Source organism: Pseudorca crassidens, chromosome 8, assembly GCF_039906515.1.
Source record: "Pseudorca crassidens isolate mPseCra1 chromosome 8, mPseCra1.hap1, whole genome shotgun sequence".
Taxonomy (NCBI): domain Eukaryota; kingdom Metazoa; phylum Chordata; class Mammalia; order Artiodactyla; family Delphinidae; genus Pseudorca; species Pseudorca crassidens.
In genome coordinates, this window is record NC_090303.1 from 19,872,826 (window position 1) to 19,888,323 (window position 15,498).

The window sequence follows — 15,498 nt, forward strand, 5'->3', positions numbered from 1 at the left end:
TCCTTAAAAAACTAAAAATAGAGCTACCATATGATCTGGTAATCCCACTCCTGGGCATACATCCGGAGAAAACCGTAATCTGAAAGGATACATGCACCCCAAAGTTCACTGCAGCAGGACCTAGAGATGATCATACTAAGTGAAGTAAGTCAGAGAAAGACAAATATCATGATAGCACTCGTGGAATCTAATTTTTTTAAAAAAGAAACAAATGAACTTATTTACAAAACAGAATCAGATTTAAGGGGAAACGGGGTGGGGGGGATAAATCAGAAGCTTGGGATGAACACATACACACTACTATAGATAATAAGATAACCAACAAGGACCTACTACTGTATAGCACAGGGAACTCAATATTCTGTGATAAGCTATATGAGAAAACAATCTAAAAAAGAATGCATGTATGCATGTGTATAACTGAATCACTTTGCTGTATACCTGAAACTAACACAACATTGTAAATCAACTACACTCCAATAAAATTAAAATGAAACTACCCTTCCTTATAAATTTTCACATCCTACTACATTCTATGGAAATCAACAATTTCTTCACACTTAATTCTTGTAATCTACCTTTACCATGAAATTTATAAAAACTATAAAGGATAACTCATCTCAAACTAGTTGTTTCTGAGAAGTGTAGTTTAGTACATAAAGTAGGCAAAATTAAATCATTAGAAATCAGAATTGCAATACTACAAGGAAGCCTTGATATACTGGATATTTTAATGATGCAAACATTTCTATTAACTGATTTTACAGTTTTGCAATTCTCATTCTTAGTTTAAAACTTTGCTAGTATAAAAACCACGACTCTATCACTTCCTTATGAGATGTTATAGACTGAATTCCTAAAACATGAATATATTTAACATCATAAGACATTTGTTAAAAAACAGTTCTTACATTCATTAAGAATCACATACCTTTTTTGTTTTGGGATACTTTGTTGGACATTTATTAAGTGCTGGAACTTCAGTTTCAGTAATTATTTCTGCTAGTGCAGTTTCACTTTCTGGTTCTATTGCAAGTACAGTATTTTCAGTATCATTTTGTTGTGAAGTAACTTCTATATCAGGAGAAGACGGTTGGATATCTGAACACATGCTGACAGTTCTGTGTCTCCGACGCTGCTGTCCGATGTGAGTCCTACTCCGAGAAAAACTTTTTCTCTGTTTAGTTCTATTTACTTTGGCAGGAGTTGGCTTGCTAGCAGTTTCTTCTTTTGCTTGTTCCTAATTCAAAAGAGAATGGAACTTTTAATACGTTGTTTATATAACTCAGTAGTTGAAATCTAATGGCATCAATCTGCTTCAGAAGCTAACTGCCCCAAATGTCTTTATGAATTCTGATATATATTAAATTGACATAATTAAAAATTTTCTTACTCTCCAAAACAAAGCAAGTGGAGTCTCATAGCTGAAGTCTTAAATTCTCATAGGATTTGAAAAATGCTATTGAAAAGCTAGTATCACATCAAAAATTCTTTATAGATGTAATTAAATTGTGGAAATTTTATTGGAAAGTGGTGAAGTGTGAAAATAAAACTAGACCTGAATAATAATACCTGAATAACTTCAGCATCAGTGACAATCTGTGCATCTTTACATTCAGTTTTAACTTCAGTTTTGGCAGTGCTGATCCTTTCCAAAGCTTGTTCTCTTCTTTTCTCTCTTTTTTCAAGTCTGGCAAAAGCTTGCAGAATTGCTTCCATTTTCCTTTCTTCTCTTGTCTACAAAATTTAAAGTAACATAATAAATACTGCTGTGAAGTAAAATTCAAAAGTCCAAATGTTCATGGCAAATTAAAAAAAATTTTCTATGATGGTGTTAGCAAAACACCTCTTTTCATGGTAGATATGGGATTAAAAACATTTATATTCATTTTAGATCTTTGAGAATCCCAAACATCTTGGTAAACCCTGTCATTACAAATATATTACAATGAAAGGAATGTTTGGATGATTGTATGTTAATGATAAAGGTAAGGCAAAACCAAAAAAAGACTCAAGAACGACCCTGCTTTATCAAACCAAAAATCTTTTTTTCTCAATAATACATTAGGCAGCCTTTTAAAAATAAGATCAAAGTTCCTAAGGTAATAATATGTTGAAAAGGTTAAATCCATATGAACGTAAGGAGTGAATATATTGACATGTCATAGCAGGATATTGTGGGGTGAAGTCCTGGGTTTAAATCATGATGCTACCAGTCATTTACTATCTCTGTGACCCTAGGCAATGTAACAACTCTGGTTATTAACCTTTTTGAGCATCTTATAAAATGTGGGTAACAATATTTACACTTCACAGAATTATTAATGAATTCAAATATAAAATATCTGTGAAGTTTTCCAACCTTACTTGGAAAATGGTAGGCATTTCTTAGGTGTTACTATTTCTCCTTTGGCTCTCTTGCCCTCCATTATAATTGTTATAAGGCATTCCTCTATCTTCTGCTCTTCCCGTCTACACTGACAGTTCAAGGCAGAGACTGGAAAACAGCAAGAGTTCCTTTGAGCATCAGTTCTCTTTGGAGAGAGAACATTAAAAGCAAGACCCAGAGCCTTGGCCAGGGGGCCTGGCAAATGCTTCAGGTTTCAACCAGAAACAGGAAGCATGTCCATCAACTGTCCAGTTCTCCAAATGTAAAGAACCAGGTCCTGAGGCTTAGATCCATTCATCTTTCTTCCTTTATTGTCATCCATGTAGGAAAGAAAGATCAATAACTCAAGGTCTGGCTGCATGGTCTTCTCAATATCAGAGCTTTAAAGTTCGAGTAATTATCAGCAGAGATTCAAGCATTAAGTAAGACACCTACACTATGAAAACTATTACTTACTCTTTCCTATATTTTTTCCTTTTATTGTTCCACTAGGTAAGGGAAATATGTAAACAAAACTCTTCTGAGAACTTTATAATTGGTGAAAACAGACTACCATACTGCAAATGTGTCAGTCTTATAAAATGTGTTATCCTCACCCTCTTTATTTTACAGGTAAGGAAACTGAGATCCAAAGAGGTAAGATTACTTGTTCATGGACACATATCTGCGTCTTAGCTTTCTTGGTCTGGGATGGATAATAAGACACTAAAATAAAGAACATAGGCAAAAGATCTCTTTACTGGAACTGGAAGTTTTAAAGCTGAATTCTTTCCTTAGATAATACATGTCTCTGGTCTTAATAAATCACTTTACTCAACCCCTTTTCATTTATGGCTCTCTATAAAAATCCTGTGTCAATATATTAGGGCTTTTCTAACACCCTAAATTTAGAAGTCTGGAGTAACTAAAAAATAAGATTTTCATAATTGCTTCACCTGTGGAATGGGGGTGGGTAGAAAGAGAAGGGGTTCATTATTGTGCTTATAAATTTAAAAATAAATCTGGGAAAAGTACATTTTTCCAAAAGAAACAAACTTGTCTTAGCAAGAATCATTTTATGTATAAAATAAATTTACCCACGGGCCAGGCACCCAAAGGAGATATTTTCTATGTCATGATTATCCAAGGACAGTTTCCTAAGATAAATACGAATTTATGCCAAAAGAAGTTTCCTTGACATGGTCCATTATTCACTTGTTTTAGATACAGTAAGGGTCAGAGATAAAATTAATTGATGTAAAGACAAAATTAATTCATTTAAAAATTGAACTCCCTTGGTAAACAATGCAGCTAATGGATAGTCAAAGCAAAATCCTTTATTTCTAGATGACTCGATATTTTTGAGCTGGTCAGGATCTTAAAAATAATCTAGTCCTACACTGCTGAAGAAACCAGAGCCCACGTGTATTAACAGAATCACTCAAAGGCAGAGCCATAATTATTATCCAAGTTTCCAGGCTCCTGGTTTGTTCTTCTTTCCAATTACCAACTACTGACACACTACATAATGCAAAATAAAGCATAATTCTTCCTACATTTACTACAACTATTAACTGAAAGCACTAAACAGGTATCCTAATAGCTTTAACCCAGCTTCATCTTAAAACACACACTTTAGAAAATGTAAACATGCTTTTGATTATGTGACGAAAAGAAAAACGTTAGTTACTAATCTACTTTTTTTTAAAACTCCTTAAGGTTCATATGTCATTCAGCTTTTATATTCACCAGTGTATTCTCTGACACACACAACCAGATATACAGTATGTAATGACTGAAAATTTACCACCCACTTTATAGAGCTAACTGATAAATAAGTTTTATATATAGCTTGAGATAATTATAGCTGATTGTTCAGGGGACTAGAGAAATTAGGAGCCTTAGTTCAGCAGATTGTCCATAGATCCTGACCTCTGAGCTGGATGTAGTTTAGATGATACTTGTCACCTAAGGCTACCACCAGGACCTGCATGTTTCATTTTCATGACTCATTCCAAGCCACTGACTGTTCAGACCTCAAAAGTCATTTTTACTCTCTATGAGCTTGGCAACTGATAGACCCTGATTTAGAATTAGAATCAGACAGGGTTGACTTTTGACTTTTGTTGTTAACAACAACACTGTTGTTAACGCTGGAGTGTTGGGTGCTGAACTAAAAAAACTGACAAATCTCTGATGAGATCTACAGATTTTATGACATTTTTCAGTTTATGGCTTTACAGTATAACACACAAGAGTACAGTAATTTTCTGTAAGCGGAAAGTCTGCTTAATATCCCTTTATAGGATTTTATCACTTGAGTGAGTACAGTGAGAATTTTTATTACAATTTTGTGCTTCAATGTATAAACACACTGGAACACAAATTTAACTTGAAATCATGTCACCTTGTACTTGGAAGAGACTATGGAGATCTTCTTGTATGAGCCCCTATTCAACAAATGGTGAGGGACTTCCCTGGTGGCACAGTTGTTAAGAATCTGCCTGCCAATGCAGGGGACATGGGTTCGAGCTCTGGTCTGGGAAGATCCCACGTGCCGTGGAGGAACTGAGCCCGTGAGCCACAACTACTGAAGCCCCTGCACCACAAGGAAGAGTAGCCCCCACTCTCAACAACTAGAGAAAGCTTGCGCACAGCAACAAAGACCCAACGCAGCCAAAAGTAAATAAATTTATATTTTTTAAAAAATGGTGAAAACCTAAGGTCCATATAGTTCAAGGACTACATAATAACACGAATTAAAGTTTTATACAATATCACAACTGAAAAACTAAACTACACTGACTAAATTGTTAGAATTCATCCCAATTAGAGATATTTGGTAATATGAAGCTGAGTGAAAATAAGCTTATGTACTCTGGATGCCTTACAGTGGCTTTAGAAGGAAATTTGCTAGTAGTAGGATGTAAGAATTGAGAAGGAAACAAAATGAAGACATTTAGGTATTTTGTGCTTTTTTTTTTTTTTTTTTTTACCTTACTACCAAGTAGGAAGTGGCTCTTAAAAACAAAAACAACAAAGTTGCCTTTTAAAGGAAAAGGGAAATGGCAGGGCCAACCTACCAAATTACTTACAGCGTTGAAATAGAGAAATTAAAAGACTTCTTACTCAACTAACTTCCCTTAACCTTTTGAATAGGAATTTATTAATTTTTAAAAAAATGCTAAGATTACTGCTTACCAATAAAATTGTTCCAAAAGAGTAAGTATCTCCATTTCTTCTCTACCACATGATGATTTAGTTTAACTTCATAGCACTCTTTCCTGTTTGATGTTTGTTTTTCCTTCCACCCCGTCCTCCGTGAAAGCTGCTCCAGAACAGGGACCTTGCCTTCTTTTGTTCACCCAGTACTTTAAATGGTGCTCAGCATATAACAAACACCCAAATTTTTAAGTGAATAAGAATTGGGTATACATTATATAAACCATGTATATCACTGTAATTTGAAGGTATGTAATGAAGTCTTTAAACAAGATTTTGGAAATCCTGAATTTACTACAAGGCAGCTGAAGCCGAATATCCTCATTTCGTTTGAACAGACAACCTATAAAAATAAACAGGTTCCTTTTTGCTAGTCGATACTACGATTTTGAAAAAACAATTCCTAAACACTGTGGTGAAGAAAATGGGACTTAAGAAAATTAAAACTAGTAATCAACGTTAACTTAGTCATGCTCTGAGGAGAGAAAAGTTAAGATGGACAATACATGTCAGATGACTTTTCTGGCAAATTTACCCTCCCCTATAGTTTACTATTATTAAAAATTCTTTTGCATCTTCTAAACTGATCTTCTAAATCAAGTCGCTTCCTAGAGACATTAGTAAGAGCATGGATTCTGTATAGTAGTGTCTTCTCAGAGTGTTTTTTCTATAGAATAAAAATCTGCAGGATGTCAAAGGTGTCACTACAGAAAAACAAGTTGCAAGGACGTACAGGTTGAGGAAATGCTGACATAAACCGAACTTCTCAAGAGGTTTCAAACACCATGTATACTGGAAATCTCGAAGTTGGGGACAAGGTATACTGTTTACTAAAGTCAGCTGGCTACAAAGCTCTCTCTTTCACAAAACATCTAATTAGAGTTCCATGGAATACCTTTTGATGTGAAGGATCAAGCCTGAGAAAATTGTGGGGAATCCTGCATCCTATCCTGCCTGGACTATAAGCTTCATTTAGTTCACACTCATGGGCGTATCTATAGCTTTCCTCAAATGGCTGCCAGGAACATCTAATAAGCTCAATTATAGACCACCTACTTTTATAAAAGTCAGACCTTTTTTTCCCCCTAGAAGCTAGGGCTAAGGCAATGAGCCCCACAAATCCTTGCCCTTACGTAGTTTACATTCTGGTGATATACAGTTGATTCTAGATTGTCCTAGATGCTTGACAGGTTTAAGAAACTCATAGCTAGGTGACTATCCCTTCATATCCTTTTGTTGGTCTCAAATTTCTATCCTCCTACATGTGAAGACCACCTGAACCACCTTGCATGGACTCCAGTTTAAGCAATCTGACTATAACAGACCATCAAATATTACCAAGACTATATTCCCCAAGTACTCTTTCCATAAGGTTGTGGAAAGTTATTTTGAAAATATATTAAAAGATACTACAAAGGAGGTTCTTTTCATTTCATTATAAATGGGGTGAAGGAGGGGAAGCAAGCCTCCTTTTGAATTTAAATCTTTCTAAGGTTTTATATTTTTAATCAATCACCTGTTCATCAAAATAAGGTGAGCTTCTCAATATCTAACCCCCTTCTGTACACTTAACCTCTGACAAGGTTATGGCCACCTAACTTCAACTCAACTACCATGGACCTGGAAGAGTCTACTCAGTAGTACCCCGGTTTTGAAACCAGGTGAGTATAAACAGCCTGCTGTATTTCAACTTACCGTATTATTATATTTCAACCCACTGTATTTCAGCTTAAGATTCTCCCAAGTCAATTCCAACCCACTGCCAAAGAAGTATCTCTTACTAGTTAAAGAGAAAATGTCTAATAACCATCTATTCAGTTCCATACCATTTAGCCACATGTGAGCTTTTGTAAGGAGAGGACAAAATATAATGGAGGAAAAAGGAAAATATTAAGAATGGCTTTCTACCCTGGCCCCCTAATGATTTGAGTATTCTTTCATGAAATCATCATTCAGCATTTCATGTGATCTACAATCAACCAATCTTATTTTCCTATATCCCTCCTCACCACCACCACCCCAAAAAAACAGCCTATAATTCCAGCCAAATGTGATTTTAAACATCATAAGGTAATGGTAAATTCTACCTAGTTCATGAAATGACCTCTGATCCCTCCAGCTATAAGTTACCTGTCATATATCTCCTTTACCACACTTCCTGCTGCATTGTAACTGTTTTCTAAATGCCCTCGAAGGCAGAGGTATTATCTTCCACTCTCAACAAAAGGAACAAAGTAGCAACCAAATTACATAAATCACCTGTGCTATTTTTGGAGACTGAGCAACATGCTAATATTAGGTTGTATATGGAACTGCCATTTGTGTAGATAAAAACTATCAAATCAACAATTTCACATGGTTCAAGCTATACTACAAAAGGATGGGCTGAAGTATATTTGAATTTGGACATTACATGGTACTTATCTGGGAGGAAAGTCTGACTTTTTATATTTCAATCTCATAGATACACGTCAGAACTGGTATCTCCTATTATAATGCTTTAAAGTCTGTCCCATCACAGGAGAAAATTTAAATCAGTTTGACCTAAGTTTCTCAGGAGTTGACCTATCTTTCCAATTACTGATGTTAACATAGCCAATATAAAAGGCAAACACTGGAGTAATAAAGCCTGATGAGTACTTAAACTTTTCAAAACAAAATATTTCAACCCACAAATACTAATACTTTGGGGAGTGGGAAGGGGCCAAACCAACTGCTTAAGAATTCTAGGATGCATGCTTTTGCATTCTAGTCATTTGAGTATAGCAAAAATTCTATAATTAAAACATCCAGGCAAACACAGCAATTACAACTAACAACATTACAGTGAACTTGAAGGCTACAGGTTAAGGAGCCAAGGATTTTTAAATACTTACTTCAAAAGGGAACCCTCATACACTGTTGGCGGGAATGTAAATTGGTGCAGTCACTAAGGAAAACAGTATGGTGGTTCCTCAAAAAATTAAAAATAGGATCCAGCAATTCCACTTCTCAGTGTATAAAGAAAACCACTAAATGAAAACATACGTGTACCCCAATGTTCACAGCAGCATTATTTATAATTGCCAAGATATGGCAGCAACCTAAGTGTCCATCAACAGATGAATGGATAAAGATGTGACCAATATACATATATATGTGTGTGTATGTATATCTCACACACACACACACACACACACACAATGGACTACTACTCAGCCATAAAAGAAGAATGAAATTTTCCCATTTGCAGCAACATGGATGTGGAAGGCATTATGCTAAATGAAATAAGTCAGAGAAAGACAAATACTGTATGATACCTCTTACATGTGGAATCTAAAAAATACAACTAGTGAATATAAGAAAAAAGAAGCAGACTCACAGATGTAGATAAACTAGTGGTTACCAGTGGGGAGAGGGAAGGGGGGGAGGGGAAGTATAGGGGTAGCAGATTAAGAGGTACAAACTACTAGGTATAAAATAAGCTACAAGGATATATTGTACAGCGCAGGGAATATAGCCAATATTTTATAATAACTATAAATGGAGTATAACCTTTAAAAACAATCACTATTGTACGCCTGTAACTTATACAATATTGTACCTCAATACTTCAATAAAAAATATTTCATATCCCTTCAAAATACCAAATTCTAAATATTTATGTTTGTTTATTCCCATGAAAAATACTCAGCTGCACAACCACCTTAGTGGCATATATTAAAATGAATATGCTAAAACATATAAAAACATGAAGTATTCATTTATATTAATATAGCATACTAGTAGACAAAATCTGGACAAAACTGGATTCCCAAGTATGCCTTTTTGTCTACCTATCCAAAGTTCCATCATGTTCAACAAAAAGGCATTTCTCTTTCCTTCTGCCATCTCAAAATGAGGATGTTCTAAGTTCCACTAACTTTCTCAGCACTGAAAGAAGGAAGTATTTTAAAAGTAGCCCCAGAGTCATATAACAAACCTCCAGGTTTGAATTTTCTTTTTTCCTCTCATTTCTCTCCCCCCAAAAGCATTGTTATAGCCCTTAAAGCCGTATTTGTATCAGACGCATGCCTCATACAGAAACCACTCATACCCTAAAGTGATCTTCTAAAAGTTTCTGCAGGATTATTGCAAAGACAAGGCTGTGGCAATTCTGGAATGAACTGGCCAATATTGAACATCTAGTCAAGAAAGGGCCATAGGTAATTTGGGTAGGTACAGGTAATTTATTAGATGTAACCCAATCTTGAAAAAGGTTCAAGATAATTCCTTTTAGAGGAAGAACTCCTTTTTCTTTATAAGCAACCTCCTCCAATATTTTCTCCTATATTTGTTTTTCTTCTCTCCTGTTCCTAACACTACCCTGTCCCATCAGAGCAGTGCTTCTGAAATCCTGAGGCTGTGAAACGGTTCTGCATTGCTTTTGCAATTTTGAACATCAACAATACATCAGTGTTAGAGGAATGACCATCAAGGCAATAAGTTACATTTAAGCAGGCCTACAATGACCAAAATCCAAAGATCCTACCGCTAAGTATATGACACCTGAGATTCCATGAAATACAACATGAAAATCACTAAAACAGGAAACAAGGGAGCATATAAAATAAAGGGGAGTGGGGAAAGCCCGTACTAAGATCATCAGTTGGTATATAAAGTCATTTTCAAATCTTAAGGCAAACTATATCTTAATGTCTTCTTAACTGGCCTAGACATTGTATCAATTGCTAAATTACCATGGATTTTTAAGAAAATATCTTGTCCTAGTTTTTATACAGGTTAAGATATTTCAAATAAATAGTACAGGGAGTGTAAATACTAACCTTATTTTAATGGAAACCTTACTTTGTGATAGCAATATGAGATGTAAAAATAGCAGCTGCCAACAGTGGGTATTCTTCTTTTTCGCATAAGCCATTTATTTAGTGCTATTATAAGCTTTAAAATTCCATTTTTGTTTTACATTAAATTATGAAGAGAAAGGATACATTTAGTTAATGAAAAACATTTTGAACAGTAATTCTGGCATTAAAATTAATAGTACTCTGCTTCAAAAATGTTAAAAAATTATTTCTTAAATGTCAGAAATTCTAAATTGTCTAATGAACACACAGTGAAAATACAAAAGATTAGTGGAAGTTACTTGAATGGTAATGACAAAGCCAAATAGAAATGCTCAGGGACACATCATGTTTGCTAACTTCAAAGAACAAGGTAAAGGCCCTCCTAAAGGCAGCAGCAAGTATTTTGGGACGAGCAGTGTCACTAAAACCCAAGTGACAGAAGGAAGCTGCTACCGGCCTTCCAACTTACCATCTTCCTTCTCCTTTCTGCAATCTGTTCCTCTGACTCCATTTCTACTTCATTGCTAATGGGAGTTTTTTCTTCTATATCATCAATAAAATCTGGTTCCTGAAAGATGGAAATGACTGCTTTATAGAAACTACTACTCCATCTACAAACTAGAGGCACAGAACCATGTATTTTAAATGTCTTTCAACCAGAACTAATTAAACATAAAAATTACAAGAGTACTTAAATCCATTTCAGAAACTTAAAACTGGTTCCTAATTCAGGAAACTTTTCAAAATCATGCAATCAAATAATTTTGTTTCTCAAAGTTCTAGTCAATAATGTTCTTTATCAGTAGAGTCCGCAAAGCCTTAAGTTTATATTCTTACCAACACATAAACATATAAATTATTTCACATAACCCAGTGCCTACAAATACCAAGTGCTTAATAAAGGTTTGTTCAATTTAACACTTACGGGAAACTATCCTTAGAAGATAAGACACTGGAGACGAATAAAAGCTTACTTAATCTTCACATTTAAAAGGTCCCGCCTAACTAACTTCCATTTGTTTAGAGGGCATATAACAAAATACTTCCTGGTGAAGCGGAAGTACAGGCCAAACTCTTTCCTCAAATTTATCTTATGTGTTTTTAAAATAACTTCCTCTCAAAAATCATATGTCCACCCCTACAGAATTGATTTCATTATGTCCCAAATATTAAAGGAAAGGAATCATTATGGCTTAAGACTTTAAATAAGAACATTTATTACAAACATAAGGACAGTGCCATCTGGAAGAATTTTTTTAATTACCCAGTCTTAAGGAAAATCTTGTATTCAATTCTACAAGGATTTGCTGGGTGAGCTGTTTCTTAAAAGTTTAACAAATATTGTACAAATTCTAGCAGAACCTATAGTTTACATTTATAAGTACTTCATTAAATAAGAGAATGACTTAAAAAGTTTAAGCCATTTTATACAAAAAAGAGGATAAAATATGACAAATTAATTTTCTTCTCTTAACTTCTTTCATCAAGATTCAGTAGAGCATAGTTCAGTACCTGATTATTTGACACCGATAGTCTCAGAGGAGAAAGCTTTCTCTGTTTAGTTTCCGGGCTCTTCATTTTGTTCGCTGTCCCTTCACAATCCAAAGTAATATTCTGATTTTGTGTATCTTTTTCTTTTGAAATATCCTTTTCTTTTTTTCCTTTCTTTCTTCTGGTCTCATAACCACTATTGATGTTTTCCGTGGATTCAGAACTACGTTTCAGAACAGGGCACTCTGGATTTTCTTTGAGGCATGCACAATCCACCTTGTACTTACTGGAAAGAAAACCAGTTAAATATTTGTTCAAGATATAGACTGTAATATTTTCTAATCCATTTTAAGCTACACCTCCACAAAACTGTATGCTATTACTCATTATAAGCAATCGTTTTCGCTAATTTTCATTCCTTATAACTATGACAAAATAAATTTTCTCATAAAAACAATATAATAATTAGAAGTTGATTTCTGACCAGAGATTGGTCATAATCATAAGGATAACCAGTGATGGGTTACAGAAGGAAAAAACTCCAATAAATTAAAACTGAGTCTTTTTAAGTCAAATGATACCATGGCATATTTTAAGGCAAAAACCCCAGGTTACCTCAGAGTGCTATAAAGTGTATATGCAGAATATGATAAAATACTCTAAATCTGACCTAAATAAAAAATGCTAGGTACAATAAATACCAAATCTTAACTAGTTTGTCTTATACTTTAAGGAATGATTTCAATAACCAGGGTTCTTTAAAAAGCTACCTTGAAAAAACTGAATGTCATGTTTGCCTTTGCCCTTAGGTATTCCCTCTTTCAAATAAACGGAAGCTTGAAAAATAATTGCACTACCTCTCATCTTCACAGTAGTGATAATTATTACTCCCATTTTACGGATGAGATTAAAGCTCAGAAGGTCAGTATCTTGTCCAAAGTCACACATTAAGTGGTAGGGATGACATTCAAATACAGGTCTGAGTCCAAAGCCCACACTTTTTAGCTCTTCAGTATTTCTTAACTCTCTACCCTCTTGTCTACCACGAAGAGTCAGTTCATCTCTAGGATATAGGCTGAATGCCCAAACCAGAGTTAAATAATAACGGAAGACTCCCACTTTGCATGTTTTGAGTAGTTCGTTCATAATAAAAAATAATTTACTTTTCCAAGTTTCTAATACGCCTAACTCATTCACTTTCAACACTGGTAGAAAGCTACAAGTCAAACTGTCTAATTCTGTGAATCAGGGGTAGAACTCAAACATCATGGTCTACCCCTCACCTCTCCAAATCAGGCAGTAACAGAAACTAGCTGGAAACTTTTTCTAGATATTTTCTTTGATTTTAGGACAACAGAACTGCAAATAATAATGATGACAACTGCTAATATTTATTCAGCACTTATTTTGTATCAAGAATGGTTTTAAACCCTTTACATGTGTCAACTCAATCTTCGAAATATTCCTGTTAGGTATTATTTTTCTCATATTATAATGAGGTAATGTGGGAGAGAGAGATGACAAAATTGGTCCAAGGTTACATAACTAATATAAGTGACCGAGCTAGGATTTGAAAGCAGAGAGTCAGATTATAAAAAGCTTATATTTTTAACCACTGTGGGAAACAGTCCCCCAAAGCAATGAGCAAAGAGCTATTATGCTCAATTTTCCACCTTGGTGGGGGGGGCGGAGAAAGAGCTAAAAAGGAAACACTTTAGTTATCAGGATAAATCTGACTCCAACAATCAAGTAGAGATGCATATACTGAAGGAAGAGGGATTTCATTGACAGAAAACATAATGGACATTAAAAATGTCTGCATGTAAAATGGATACCACACAAACTCTTAAAAATAAAATACAGGAGGATATGAACTGAAATCCTTATAACCCAAAAGATTATAGAATATATAAAGAAGTGCCTCCACCCACATCGGTTTAAAAAAAAAGACTACCCAGCAGAAAAATGAACAGATGATGAGACAAGTCATAAGAGAGGAAATCCAAATGACAAATGAATACATAAAAGGATCTTTGGGCTCTTAAAATAATCATGGAAGATGGTAATTACAAATATAAAAAGATACTATCTCACACAGATTAACATCGATTTTTAAAGTACAGTAAAGAAGTGTTGCAAGGAAGTAAAGCTATGGGAGTATAAACTGGTCATTCACCCACGTCTGGTAAAAACTGAGGCTGTACACATTCTACAACCCAGCAATTCCACCTCTACGTCCCTATCATGGAGAGAACATGTACACATGCAGCATTTTTGGTAAATCTAAAGGTCCACCAATAGTGGAATGGATAAATGCCATCAGCGGTGAAAATAAATGAATTAGAGCTACACATAACAAAAGAACTGAACCTCACAAAAGTAATGAATGAGAAAAGATGAATGCAAAATAATACAGATTATAATTTCCATAAATTTTTAAAATATACAAAACTACTCCATACTATTTAGGGACATCTACAGACATAGTAAAAATGTTAAACTCACCAAATTAAAGATGGCAGTTATCTCTGGTAAAAGACAGAGGGATAGACGCAATCTGGCTGCTAAACATATGGGCCTTTAATGGATAATGTTTTGCTTCTTAATTTGGAAATGAGGCACATGGACTTTTTTTTTTTTTTTTTTGGCCGCGCGGTTCGTAGGATCTCAGTTCCCTGACCATGGATTGAACTCAGGCCACAGAAGTGAAAGCAGAGAGTCCTAACCATCAGGCAACCAGGGAACTCCCTACATGGACTTCTGTATTACTATTTTTTACAGTAAAATTTTTAAAATTTAAATTGCAGTTTCTCTACTCAGAATTAACTTTTCTTAGTGTTAATCAACTCTTCTTTAGTGTTTCAGAACAACAGTTCTCAGAGTTTCCTCGTACGATCGCCAACAAACCCTTTCAATTTATACTGCAAAGAAACTTTGGCACAATTTCTTTTCTTCTGAGGGGCAATAAGTGAAATTATCCATTTCTACTGATTAACCAAATTAATTGAATGAGTAAAACTCTACATTCTACCTAAAATACAAGAAAGAAAAGAAGGAAAAAATTCTCACATAAACAAGGTCAGTATTGCTCAATTAGGATTACTAATTATTATACTATGAGCATTACATTACAATAAGAAAAGTCTGGAAGACCAAAGCAACCATGCTGTAATGGAAGCTGATATCAGAATGCTCGTTTCCAAGTATTTTTAATTGCCTAATGGTAAATAAAAATAGAAAGCTAAAGAAGTAATGACAATACCTACATTTTTATAAGGACATTAAGGAATTATTTCAAAACAACAGGTATCATATTTACAGACTTGAACTTACCAATTCCCATAGTCAAAATCAAAGGCAATAGTAATTTCAGTTCCCTTTGGAATACTTTGTACAGAATAAATGTAAAGATGTATGGTTCCATCCTCAATTTCATGCCTCACCTGTTAGTGAAAAGAATAATTTTGTATTTCCATAAATATGTCTCTATAAATTATTTTCTACCTTTAGAAGCATCTCATCTTGCAATTTTGAAAACTATTCTTTTCAAAGTAATTCACAAATACAACATGGAAAATACGCCATTAATTA

General features: G+C 34.5%; 1 protein-coding gene across 1 annotated transcript in view; it reads right to left on the reverse strand.

Moving 5' to 3' along the window:
• KMT2E (lysine methyltransferase 2E (inactive)) overlaps positions 1 to 15,498 on the reverse strand; it is a 99,066-nt gene that overhangs the window by 11,609 nt on the left and 71,959 nt on the right. The window contains 5 exon segments of the mRNA XM_067745980.1: positions 932 to 1,240; positions 1,573 to 1,737; positions 10,886 to 10,984; positions 11,929 to 12,193; positions 15,241 to 15,350. Coding sequence (XP_067602081.1) covers positions 932 to 1,240; positions 1,573 to 1,737; positions 10,886 to 10,984; positions 11,929 to 12,193; positions 15,241 to 15,350 — 948 coding nt within the window.